Below are 12,745 nucleotides of genomic sequence, written 5' to 3' on the forward strand. Positions count from 1 at the left end.
TTCAAAAGTGAGCAACATTCAAAGTGAGTAACATCCAAAGTGAGGAATATTCAAAGGTGAGTAACATTCAAAGTGAGACTATACTTATAGATAAGTGAACGCGATGTCAGGACAACCCGCCTTACTATGGAAACATATTGGATGGCACTTCATTCAAAAGCACCAACCACTTGAACTCGAATGCTATAGATTTACACTCACACATGACTCAGCAAAACAGAATGAAAAAGGAAGTAGCACAAAATGCGGTGACCTATAACAGATTTGTGATATCGAAAAAGAAAGGTGGCTCCGGCTGACCTGTAGCATCAGACATAGTACACCCTTGAGCAGTGGCCAAGTTGCACAATTTGTCAAACGAGTCCGAGTCCGAGTCCAGTAGCTCCAAATAGGTCATAGCTAAATTATTCCCACCCTGCAAAACACGCAAAGCTTTTTTCAAATCCTCCAACTTCTGCTGTTTATCCTCCGACGCGGAGACACACGTATTCAATTGATCGGCATGTGTCTTGAGAAACTTTGCCGAGAGATAGAGTAGCATGGGAGAAAATGCATGCGCCTGTGCAACATCGTAAGACACAAAAAGCCACCGCCAATTCACGGGGAGGAGAAAGGGGGAGGTCTCACCTTGAAAAAGCTGGATCGGGTGAGGGGCTTCGCCAAACCTACGATCTCGCACGCGGAGTAAAAAGGAACTAGGATAATCTCCTCGTCAATTTCCACCTGCAGGGTCTCCATTATGTTGTAGAACCATATTACGGCGGCATTGGCGAGCATGTTTGTAAAGAGACGCATGGGATCGTGGAGTTCCGGCGAGGATGGGGGTAGTGAGACCAGCATCAGTCGCTGTTGTACCATTTGGTATAGCCGGGTATGGCGCTTCCAGGCATCTCCGTCTGTCGGAGAAGTTTTGTCGCCGTACGCCGCGCGCTGGAATGCAACGCTGTGCCAGCATAGGGTGATCAAGACGATTGTCTCCGCGAAAGGCGGTAGCATTTTGTGTCCGGATGTCTCGATCTCGTCATATAAGGAGTCCATAAGGACGGGCCTGCTGTGTTGGAAGTCTGACTCCGAGACGGGGAGATATATGCAGAGCTGGGGTAGATGTTAGTGTTACTCGGAATATTCTGTAAAAGAAAAAGAAAACGGAGTAACTGCTCACTGCTTCCTCGTGTAGACTGAGAGGCCACTCGTCAGAGATATTGAGGAATCGGTCTAGACAATATGCCAACCAGTATGTCCGACGTTTTTCCTCGGCCTCGGCCCATGCTTCGGGGTGGGCCATATTTATGCTAACGTCATTGAGCCGATCGATCTCGTGTAATTTGGCGAGTTGGATAATTCGAAAGGCGCGTCCTGCGGTAAGCCATGCTCGGCGGTAGCCCATGTAGCGGAACTCGTAGTGGGTTAGAAGAAGCCATGCTTGGGCTACCTGGAGACAGGCCACACTGCTGGATTGGATATCGTGATCTAGAGCGTCAATCGCAGATCGTGCACGGGTGTAGAGAGATTCCCGCATGTGTTGTAAATGGGCGGATGAGGCTGCTGCAAGTGCCCACATTGCAAATTGTAAGCAGATGTGGGAGGCTGGTTTGCTAAAGCTCTGGGACCAGGAGAAATACCGGCCCTGGTGGAGCATGGGGGCGACAGGGTGTACTCTGTCGAAATATAGTTGGTCCCTTCACTGGGTGTTAGGTATATCTAGATTCGGAGGATATGGTTTACGTACAGATCTGCCTCGATTATATCTAAGCTCTCATGCTCAGGTGGAGCTATTGGTGTAATAGGTGAGGTTATTGTTGATACCTCGATGGAGTAGGGGGTGTCGCGACATTCGGTGTTCGTGAGGTTGGGGATATACTCGTGAGGTGGACTCAGCAATTGAGCTGTCTCGTCGGAGTGATGTTTCTCACTGCCGTCCAATAGTTCCTTGGAACCAAGACTGCCCTGGTCACAATTTATGATGTTTTCTAGCGTGGCTAAGAGTACAATTAGCAGGGAATGCGCATAGGTCATATTTCTAACAAACCAATGCGATTTCGCAAAGCCTTGAGATGTCCCTTCTTGGGGCCCCGTGGTGACCGAACTTGATTTACCAGGCAGGTTGTGCCAGAGTCTTCGCACTGGTCACATTGAGGCCGTCGTCTATCGCATCGAAGTTTCTTTTTGCGGCATTCCTCGCAAGCCTGAATTATCAGCGCCAATAGTCACTTTATGAGCTACATGGCTATTGTCTCACCAGTCCAGGTTGCTGTCGTGATGCCGACATAATGAGGAGTGGAACGGAGTGCTGATGTTCTGATTACCACGTCTCTAGGAAAAACAAGACTACCTGAGTCAATAAGACAAGGTATTTGTAGTGGGTATTTATACCCATTAGCTGAAACCATTCAGTGCACTCGAACTAGTGTCGCTCAAGCATCGGCAATTACAAATTAACTGTTTGGTTCGGCAGACACCCTCCTTTGTAGAAAGGTTCTTTCACGATCTTCCAGATTTAGGAATGTGCACTTATCGAAAGTCCACCCTTCTTGCTGGATAAAGCCCAAAGATAACACCATGCGCATGGTGTGATCAGCACTAATCCTAAATGATCCTATACCCATGACTCTCTTACTATTTCGAGGTAACCAAGATGGTGCTTTGTCAAGGCTAAACGGCTAATAATCTTTATAGCTCTAAATAGACTTCCGTCCCTGCGCTGGCTGCACCGTTAAAATTTTTATCACGCCATTTGGGTAGTATAGATAAGCTGTATGGTGGTAGAATGTACCAGCCGGTTGGCCATGTTCGTCGATTGTTGAGCAGATGTTGAGTGATCCCTCATTCCAATTATGGGTTCCTTTGCCAAATTGGTTAGTTGCTGATCAAGATTGAGGCTCGTATTCCTAATTTGTTCAAAGTGTGGCAGGTTGTCGTGTGGATATGGTACACCGAATGGCTGTTACATATCGTTGTCAACCGCGGCACATGCAACACGTGGACAATTATTTGGAATTGTGATTCCAAATAACAACTACGGCAAGACAAGCTGAACTCGAGCTAGCACTGGTTCTCGGCATAGTAAAGCCGGGAGTGTAGCACGAACAAGTTATGGTCCGTGCTTTGACAAGCCAGAATGTATGGGGCATTAATTGTGTCATTGACTGTTTTCGGAATATCGTTATTATACGACGCAGAGAAGTATAATGTTTACAGTATTTGGTACACTCCGTGTATCTCCTATGGCTAAGATAAGAGCTTGGGGGATACTGTATGTTTATATGTTTACTTGAATTCATGGCTTTGGTCAGGCACTCGTTGAGTGTATAAAAGCAAATCAACAGAATTGGGATCTAGATCCATGTGAGCTTATCAGAAAATGGGTTGGGTTACAGATAGATCAAGTAGAGCCGAACAGGAGGAAATCTCACACCTTGACCTGCTCCTCCACATGGAACCTAGTACACTCCCGTGGTGGCCATGGAAGACAACACTTGATATCGTTGCAACCAGAAACATCGGCCGGCTGTGCCTTGAAATAAACCAGCTTGGATGTGACTTAACCTAGTCGACTGACCGTAGTAACAAGAAATATGTGTACATTGTACTACTCCCTTTGCCCGACATTGCAAATTTAACTCCTCTATTATTGGACAATAATCCCCTGAAAGAACCACGCGAGTCTGTCGCATAACTGGGGGCTATACTAACCCAACATGGTAGCTACAACAGTGCAGCATAAATGTATTACCATGCTGTCACCGTTATGACTAGGCCGGGCTTATCTGCAGGGCTGGTGCACGGCAACTACTCACGGCAGCTGGTCAGAACTGTAAATATTGCGAGACGCCAATGTCGATACGCTCACTATCCCTCCCCGGGCCAAACAAGGTTGTATGTATTTGGAATTGTTAAACGGTTATAGTCCCTGAACGCCATGTGACCTCCGGAACGCGGCTCTGTTCCCCATCGTGCTTCTGGTCAGTAACATGACGCTTACTCATCGGTCACTATTACCCAGGTGGAATCTCGACTAACCAGACTCGGTTTCTGCAGGATCTCAGTCGATATGAGTGTTGCAATAGGGGATGATTCGGCCATCCCATTGCAATTCTCGAGTGTGCGTTACTATAATATCTGCTTGTGCTCTGCTACTCTTTAGCAACATTTTAGTAAGTTCGTGTGCGATATGAACGTAGTTCCTAGTCAGTATCAAGACTATCAAAATCCAAGTTTTTCACGAAATAACTGGCAGACGAAACCAACATTTCTCCACCTATTTGTGCGAATTGAGCTTACAAATTCCTAGATTGAGTATAGCCGCCAGCAGAAAATAACCATTTAGTTTGCGGTTCTTCTATGTGAGCAAAAATACCTTTTTATGCAACCATACTTGGGAGGAAATGCCGCCTATTTTACCACTAGAGCACAACGATAACCTCGGTTCCTGTTCAGCGCCTAGGCGGCCGTAGTCCTAGTTTGACACATAACATTGGTCGGCGTTCGAATGCAAGAATTGCCGGGTGATGCTCCTTAATATAGCTCCGGTATCTAACAAGTCGATCGTTGGCTAGGAGGTCTGTGCGTGGGTAAGCTTAAAATAAATGTTCACGTGACCATATGTATACTATGTAGATTGTCACGTGTTGCTTCACGTGACGTTTGATGACATCGTTGGTGGCAAACAGAGCAAATAGATGAGTCAGCCACAAAAAAAGTTGACTCGAAGCCCTGGAGGCGGGGCAAAAAAATTACATTTGATTCTCCCATCACTTCAACATTTTGTTGCTCCAACTTTTATTGGATTCGCGATTTGCATCTTGAATCCAAGATGTCAATGGAGTTGGATACCCCAGTCCCCATGGTGGGACTACAAGATCAGCAGAATAGTGCTGCGACGTGAGTTTCTTATCGCTACGATTATTTTACTGCCTGACTTGATCTAACCGGCTTCTATATAGTATTCTTTGCTGTAACTGCGGTGCTGCCATTGATGGAACCACTTCTGCTGGAGCAATGTGCCATGATTGCCTGAGGCTCAACGTCGACGTTTCCCAAGGGTAAGTTGAGAATCACCCCACGAATCACCCCACATGGAACAAATATTGATTTATCTGCTTGGAAATTTAGTATTCCCCGCGACGCAACTCTTCACTCGTGTAGAGACTGTGAGCGATGGCTCCAGCCCCCCACCAGCTGGGTGGTCGCAGCCCCCCGAATCAAAGGAACTACTTGCGGTCTGTCTGCGCCGTCTTCGTGGCTTGGCGAAAGTCCGCATCATCGATGCCAGTTTCATCTGGACTGAGCCACATTCGAAGCGCATTAAAGTCAAAATCACAATCCAGCAGGAAGTATTCCAGGGTACAATCATCCAACAAGCATTCGAGGTTGAATACGTCGTGGCCTCCCAACAATGTCCCGGTAAGTTTTGCTATAACATCCATTAAGACCTCGCTAACGACTCAGATTGTCAAAAAGTTTTACGCATAACACTTGGGCGGCAGCGGTGCAAGTTCGACAGAAAGTGCCCCATAAGCGCACTTTCCTATACCTAGAGCAGCTTATCCTGAAGAGTGGCGCTCACAAAGATACGGTCAATATCAAAGAGGCAAAGGATGGTCTCGATTTCTACTTTTCGGCGCGCAATCACGCGGAGAAGATGGTCGATTTCCTCTCTTCAGTCGCCCCTTGCAAGTCGCAGAAGTCAGAGGAGCTGATATCTATGGATATCCACACCAGCTCTCGAAAATTCAAATTCACGTTTTCCGTGGAATTGATCCCTATCTGCAAGGACGATCTTGTCGCTCTACCTATCAAACTCGCCCGTCAGCTAGGAAACATCTCGCCCCTCACATTGTGCTACCGCGTTGGGAACTCCGTTAACGTTCTGGACCCGACCACACTTCAAACTGCGGATATCCCAACAGCCATTTACTGGCGATCTCCGTTTAGGAACCTATCCGATGTCACAGAGCTAAAGGAGTTTATCGTCTTGGACATCGAGCCTACCGGCCAGTCAAAGGGCAAATTCCACCTCGCCGAAGCAACCGTCGCGCGTTCCTCAGATTTGGGCTCTAACGATATCACCTACTTCACCCGTACGCATCTCGGTGGCATCCTTCACGTCGGTGACGCCGTGCTTGGCTACCATCTCAGCGGCACTAGGTTCAACGATGACAACTTCGAGGCCATTGAGGCGAGCAACCAGTACGGCTCCACAATCCCTGATGTGGTTCTCGTCAAGAAGTCCTATGCCCGTAAGAGAAAGCCCAAGAACCGCGCCTGGCGCCTTAAGCGCATGGCCCGCGAATACGAGGAGGAGGCTGCTCTCGTTGGTCCCACTCAACAAACCCGTCGCCAGGAGCAGGAGGCCAACCGTCTCGAGGAGGACTACGAGATGTTCTTGCGTGATGTCGAAGAAGATCAAGAGCTAAGACAGACTCTGGACCTTTATAAGGTTCAGAGACAGGCTGATGCTATGGTCGAGGACGATGACAATGAGAGTGAGAATGAAGTTCCGCAGGTCAACATGGAGGAGCTGCTTGATACCTTTGATGAGATGAACATGGGTGATGAATGATTTTTATACGAGTGATATTCATGGTGATCACGGCTGGCGTTTTATGTTTCGATTTTCTGGTGGGTTCCAAAAACTGAAAAGGGATTATTGATATTCTCGTATTTCATCCATTGGAAAAAATGCAAATGTTTTCATCATCGAAAAAAATGTGAATATCTTCAATTTGGCACAGTGTAAATGCCGCCTATCTGATTTTATTACCTTAATGCCTTATTTTGGCCTGGCATAAAAATAAACATACACGAATTACATCCCTTGATAAGCAATGTACACTGCCTAGGTGGGCAAGGTAGGAATGGAAATGAAGCTTTTGATTCCCATACAAACGGAGACATCCCCATTTTTTTGGCGGTTTGCAAGTGTCAAATATGAAGCTTTTCATCCCACACAAATAGGGACATCTCCATGTTTTTGGACGGTTTACAAGTTTCAAAAATGAAGCTTCTCACGGAATAGTCAGCGTCTTCACGTGGCTCTAGCTCCTACGGTGTCGGTAATAACTTGACATCGATATAGGCGCTCATACATATAGGTTCGAGGAGCTCGATACCTAGTGCAGAGAGTCGCCAAGCGTAATGTCCGCATGCATGGTCATATTAAAGCTATAAACGATGACAGTCAGGACGGGATTTGCTCTGCCGAGGTAATAAACTGACAAGTTGGTCTAAATCCACTCGTCGACCGCACAGTATTCCAGATCCGTCCTATGCAAGGGTGGCAAAAATTCCCAGCAAACCGCCCGCCAACGGTAGAAGGCTTCGGAAGGAATTGAGCGAGATCCACTTGCTGACAAGCTCTTCAATCTCCATACTAACGTGGGCAGTTGGTTCGGAAACCAATTCGGCCTTAGCCAATAGCGCATTGTTAGTACTGCTCATTGCGGCAATAGTGTAAGGCATGATGCCGAGGATTAAAACAGCCGCTGTGCCGTACAAGGTAGTAGTATTGCGCGCGACTTGACGGAATAAAGGCACGCCGGAGCGCGTAGACCAGGCAAGATAGAAGAAGGCAGAAGCGGTGAGCACGGCAATGGGGGGATTCTGAGATTTTCCTGATTCATAGAAATTCCGCCACAGCTTCGCCACGTTTGTGATAGGTAGACGGTCTTCACTCCGGGCACGCAGGAGTGCCGGTGCAGCATTCATGCTTAAAGCGGCAATGTTGCCTACATGCGCACCATATCAGTCAGCTTTTGAGGAAATACATCGAAGATAGAAATATGTATACCAGATAGCCAAGCCGCACCTGTGAGGCCGATGGCTTGGGCGACACGATATGCAGGAGGAATCATTGCGGAACAAGTTACAAAGACAAGACGTGGGACTTGAAGTTGTAGAGAGGGGTGCAGAGACAGAACACCCGGGCAGGTTAATGTTTAAATAAGTTCATCAAACGGAAACCTTCCTTTTAACTCGTAAAATAAATACAAAAGCTTATAACCACCACTGGGCTTTTTGTGGAGTTATAGGAACCAATCAAATCATCTGCCGGCAGATCCCAGCAATCTACCAAGAAAGGGGCGAATTTAATTGGTGGATTTTGCTGAAGTTTCCAAAGTTGTCGGGTTTTGCCAAAATGCGATTGACCGATGTAATTCTGCGGTAGTTCTGATAGCAGATTTTGAACCGGTTTTTCCGCATGAATACTGTAAGCCGAACTCATAGTATCGATAACAAACTCTTTAATTGTAGTATTATAGACCATAAAATGGTGTGTTATATACGGTGTAAGGGATATATATATTTTGAGGACGGACCCGAAAAAGTTGGAGTGGTCTACGATAGGTGGAAGGTCCCAATGCTTTTGTGTAGGAAACAGTATATTCCAAAAGGACGACAATTGCGTAGTAAGACAGTATATAGATACAGGAGCCCGCCAACCCCGGCAACATCGGAGGCTCTGACATCGGGGCCGAAACAACCTTGGAACATACTGACATCGGGAAGTGGGGCCGGAAAATAGGGTTGGCCAATGGTCTATCGGCATACACAACCTTACAAGGTTGTATAGAGTTGTCAAGAGTAAACAGTGTAGAGGTTAATGTTGAACATGAGAGAAACGAGTATAGGTATGTAGGGAAGGAGCGTAGTCAATACTTCGGGGAAGTCACGATCGGTCTCAAACCATTGCGGTCCCCAAATTCCGACAATTATCCCAACTCTTTGGCAAACCTTCCGAGAATGCACCACACTTCCTCTCTGCCCCGCTCACAGAGGTCCCTTCTACGCAAGCATCGAACTTCGTGGCAAGCATGAAGCTCATCATAGCTGGCGCGACCAGCCTATTAGGCACCGAGATCATGAGACAAAGCTTGCAAATCCGCGAAATCACTCAGGTTGTTGCTTTGGCTCGCCAGACGGTGCACCTCGACGAAAGTATCGACTCATCAAAGGTGAGAACCTTTGTCATTGACGATTATGGTCAATACCCCGACGACGTGAAGGCGGAGTTTGCCGGGGCTGACGCTTGTATTTGGTATGCTTCAACACCCTCGTTGTCTTATAAAAGGTGACAATAACACTTTGTGGTACCCTAGGACTGTGGCCCTCACACCCCTCCAAGCCGACTTTGACTTTACTGAGGTCAAGCGTGTATGTCAGGACTGCACCAAGCTTGGTTTTGAGGCCATGTACGAGGCTGGACCAGCGCGTCCCTTTCGCTTCATATACCTGAGTGCGGAGGGAACACCTCGAGACCCAACAAAGGATCCAGTAATCCTACCAGACTTCTTCATTATGCGGGTAATAATCAGATTCCCGTGATATTCTGTGGATTGTACGCTGATATGTCTTTTGATTAGCGTAACACAGAGCTTATGGTTCAAAGATTTCCCACAGAAAAGGAAGGAGTCGAGGTTTGCATCGCTCGGCCTGGTGTTATTGCTAACTCCACAACTTGGTCAAGAGCCTTGGTGGTCAATCTGTTTCGTATCATCAATCGCTTTGGACGGACCCTTCCGAGTATACAACGAAGTGAACTCGCTGCGGCAGTGCTAAACCAGGTCATGGATGGGTTCGAGAAGAAAACTCTCTTGAATGCTGATCTTGTTCGACTGGGCCGAAGGGAGCTGAAACTTCGCAGTACGCCTCGACTCTAAATCATTCCTCGGGAAGATCATTGGATTCCGCTGTCGTTTTATGCTTTTTATCTTGATTGATAGAGCCTATGAGCGTTGACACCTCTTCGGCAGGGATCCAAATGGACTTTTCGAATTCAACAAACTTATCCCTTTACCAAAAATGTCACTATTCGCCCGGTGAAAAGGAGGTGGCAAGCCACACGACTGAACCCTTTTTATCATGACCGCCCTTGTTCTAAAGGAAACAACTGATTTTGAGGTGCGGAGCCTCTAATAGTGAATTGTTCTGCGATTCATCTGAGTCTCGTACCCAGACGTGCCACGAGCATATCTGAACAAGTAGAATGACTTGATGAATTGGTGGCCAATTTATTTGAGGCGAATGTACAGATTGAATTTCATGACTTACCCTTTGTTATGTTGCAAGGTTTCGAACATCGACCACGGACAGTCTATATTGAACCTAAAATCACACATTATAACAGCAAACCCATGAATCAATTTCTACTTCATACAATCTTCCCTTCTGAGAGGCGAGTTTCACGCGGGCGACCTGTAAAAATGTCATGAATAGTCATGATGACGACGCAGAACCATGCCAACATATAACTATAGCCACATCTCCATACAACCATCTTATTCCCAATTCCCAACATAGTTGTACATTGCGGAATCCATATTGCACATCTGACGTTAAATCAAGTTCACAAGATGGCCAACCGCATGCAATCCGAAACCTCCAATCCCGAGAACGATGCAAATGACGCCCCAGAGCTGAAAGACCCCGTCCAAGCCAACTCCTCCGACATCGACGAAAGAATGAGTACGCAACTTCCCTCACACCATTCATTCTCTACATATTCCCCATATTTCGGTTTTCTCTTTTTGCAGACCTGCTAACAAACACCAACCCCAGCCCGAGATTATAAGGAGGCCATTGATAAGACAGACGTCATCACCGAAGAAAGCATTCGTCGTATAGTACCCGAGTCCTCAAAGGCCTACCGCGAACCGTCTGAAGAGGAAATTGATATTTCTTGGCGGCCTGATCCATCTGGACATCCGCGGAGGACTTTCTAGGTGGTTGTATAGGAGTACGGTTGGTTCTTTCTCTGTTGGTATTAGGGAATGAATGACATATCTCTCGTTTTACGCATGCTGGTATCGTCTTATGGGAAGGGTAGACAGCTGAAAATCTGGGGACTCCGTTGGCCCGTACTGGTTATAAAACTCCTGGTTCTAGTAAGAAAGGTTTAGTGACACAGCTTCCATATCGTGATTGATGGGAGAATATTTAGTAGCCAAATCGACGTTAAATCCTGTTGGTCCATATGTTCTGACCCCAGATTCCAAGCTACGTAGGCGGGTACATGCAGATTAAGATTTCGCCTGCATATCGGGAGATCTACACGATCGAAAACATTACACGGGCCTAACCGGGGTGCAAACCTTGAATCCTTTTAAGGTGATAACGCGAGCCCTTCTACGTGACATTGTAAATATGGGAGAATGCAAATGCGGCAGGAGAGACAAATAAATCGTGAAAACGTGAGATTATCTCGTGGAAGTTCAAGTAAATGCTTATGTACATGTGTCATGTCGAACGCCGTCCCAATTGTGCAATCGATTCCCATCCGCTCAAAGCTTTCCCTGGGCCTGGGACTCCTTGGCCGCCTTAGCGTGACGCTCGAAGGAGGACACGGGGGGAGCGGAGTTGGGGTTTGGGTGGTGCTTCTTGAGTGCCATCTTGACGTTGTACTCCAAGTCGAGAGTAGCCTTGGGGTCATTGGTCTTGGGCTTGAAGTCCACGACGAGATCATCCTTGACAGCGAAGACGGAGTCGATAGCGAGGTGGGGGTCGTCGCTGGGGTAGATCTGGTTGATGACGGTCGCGTATTCCGGGTGGGTGATCATGAGGTGGATGTGAGCGGGACGCATGGGCGAGCGGTCCATGAGCTTGAGAAGGACACCGGCGGGACCGTCGGTTGGCAGAGAGTAGGGAGTGGGGTGGTAGCAGTACCAGTTGAATTCTCCCTTCTCGTTCGAGCGGAACTTGCCGCGGAGGTTGTTGTCGGTCTGGGTGGGGTCCTGGAAATCGTATTGGCCGTTGGCCGAGGCTTGCCAGATATCCAGGACGGCACCGACGACCGGCTTGCCGGTCTCCATATCCTTGATCACACCGTGCATGAAAGTAACACGGCCATGGGGATTCGGGTCTTGGATAATGCTGTCGCCGAGAGCGCGGAAGGGAGCGTTGGGAGACCAGAAGGGGCCGAGAATGACGTTGGAGGTGGGGGAAACACCATCCTCGGTGACGATCTTGTTGGCGATCTCATCGACAAGACTAATGAGATCAGTTAGCTTCTTTTCTCGAAGTTCTTCATTTTCATTTTCTTGATAACAAATAAAAATAAAAAATAAAAATCCAGTCAGATGTGAAACTTACGATTCGAGGCCAATCACGTCACAGATGCGGTGACCTTCATTGCGGATGGGAGTACTAATTTGACCGATCGAATTGATAAACTCAACGCCGAGCATCCACTCGGCGGAGGTTAACTCAACCTCACGAGCGAAATCGTGGATGTGCTTAATCAGAGAGCCCAAGATCACGCGAGCACGCTCGGGAGTCTGGGGGCCCATGCCATTAATGACAGAGGGAGTGAAAGTAGGGTCAAACTGGCGTGTGGAAGACATATTGTATTATTGAAGAGAGTTGTAAAAAAAAAAAAGAAAATTAAGAAGTCAAGAAGAGAGCTTCAAGGGTCTATATACATAACGCGCGACGGCATATCTTTCGGCTGGTCATGGATGTGGGGGGAAAACCGCGATAGTACCAAACCGCCAAAAATCCCGTTGCCACCTGCCGAATATTGTGATCGCGTGAATTCCAAGATGGTTCCATTTTGGCATCGGCCCTCAACAGCCGAGTGGCGGCTGGTCCCCTATTATATCAGCGCGGGGGGACCGGGGTAGCTCTTATCCGCCGGTAAGCCCCGGGATATGAGCCCCCTTTCACATACCCGCTTTCACCGCCTTTTGATTGGTTCGGCTTTTACTTTTCCAGCACTTCCGGATCACGTGCCGGCTGGTCATTCTATGTT

The 12,745-nt window shown here is 47.5% G+C and overlaps 6 protein-coding genes across 6 annotated transcripts; 3 read left to right on the plus strand and 3 right to left on the minus strand.

Annotated features, from left to right (window-relative positions):
• Window positions 1-253: 253 nt before the first annotated feature.
• On the minus strand, window positions 254-2,269 carry N7516_009723 (Zn(II)2Cys6 transcription factor; the record flags this gene model as incomplete). Its single annotated transcript, XM_057222442.1, has 6 exons — window positions 254-559; window positions 628-1,095; window positions 1,163-1,679; window positions 1,730-1,979; window positions 2,030-2,186; window positions 2,240-2,269. The coding sequence occupies 6 exons, from the start codon at window positions 2,267-2,269 to the stop codon at window positions 254-256; spliced, it is 1,728 nt and encodes a 575-aa protein (XP_057069663.1).
• Window positions 2,270-4,813: 2,544 nt separating this feature from the next.
• N7516_009724 (60S ribosomal export protein NMD3) lies at window positions 4,814-6,562 on the plus strand (the record flags this gene model as incomplete). Its single annotated transcript, XM_057222443.1, has 4 exons — window positions 4,814-4,881; window positions 4,944-5,042; window positions 5,168-5,403; window positions 5,487-6,562. 4 exons carry the CDS (start codon window positions 4,814-4,816, stop codon window positions 6,560-6,562), a joined length of 1,479 nt encoding a protein of 492 aa, XP_057069664.1.
• A 704-nt stretch (window positions 6,563-7,266) lies between these two features.
• Window positions 7,267-7,707, minus strand: N7516_009725 (anthrone oxygenase family protein; the record flags this gene model as incomplete). The annotated part of the gene is made up of 1 exon (XM_057222444.1): window positions 7,267-7,707. One exon carries the CDS (start codon window positions 7,705-7,707, stop codon window positions 7,267-7,269), a length of 441 nt encoding a protein of 146 aa, XP_057069665.1.
• A 1,106-nt stretch (window positions 7,708-8,813) lies between these two features.
• Window positions 8,814-9,659, plus strand: N7516_009726 (uncharacterized protein; the record flags this gene model as incomplete). Its single annotated transcript, XM_057222445.1, has 3 exons — window positions 8,814-9,037; window positions 9,099-9,303; window positions 9,363-9,659. 3 exons carry the CDS (start codon window positions 8,814-8,816, stop codon window positions 9,657-9,659), a joined length of 726 nt encoding a protein of 241 aa, XP_057069666.1.
• A 693-nt stretch (window positions 9,660-10,352) lies between these two features.
• N7516_009727 (uncharacterized protein) lies at window positions 10,353-10,721 on the plus strand (the record flags this gene model as incomplete). The annotated part of the gene is made up of 2 exons (XM_057222446.1): window positions 10,353-10,464; window positions 10,558-10,721. 2 exons carry the CDS (start codon window positions 10,353-10,355, stop codon window positions 10,719-10,721), a joined length of 276 nt encoding a protein of 91 aa, XP_057069667.1.
• A 558-nt stretch (window positions 10,722-11,279) lies between these two features.
• Window positions 11,280-12,338, minus strand: N7516_009728 (putative catechol dioxygenase; the record flags this gene model as incomplete). Its single annotated transcript, XM_057222447.1, has 2 exons — window positions 11,280-11,985; window positions 12,088-12,338. 2 exons carry the CDS (start codon window positions 12,336-12,338, stop codon window positions 11,280-11,282), a joined length of 957 nt encoding a protein of 318 aa, XP_057069668.1.
• Window positions 12,339-12,745: the final 407 nt, after the last annotated feature.

The sequence above is a fragment of the Penicillium verrucosum genome (assembly GCF_028828655.1).
Source record: "Penicillium verrucosum strain IBT 35672 chromosome Unknown utg000004l_segment0_segment0, whole genome shotgun sequence".
Lineage (NCBI taxonomy): Eukaryota > Fungi > Ascomycota > Eurotiomycetes > Eurotiales > Aspergillaceae > Penicillium > Penicillium verrucosum.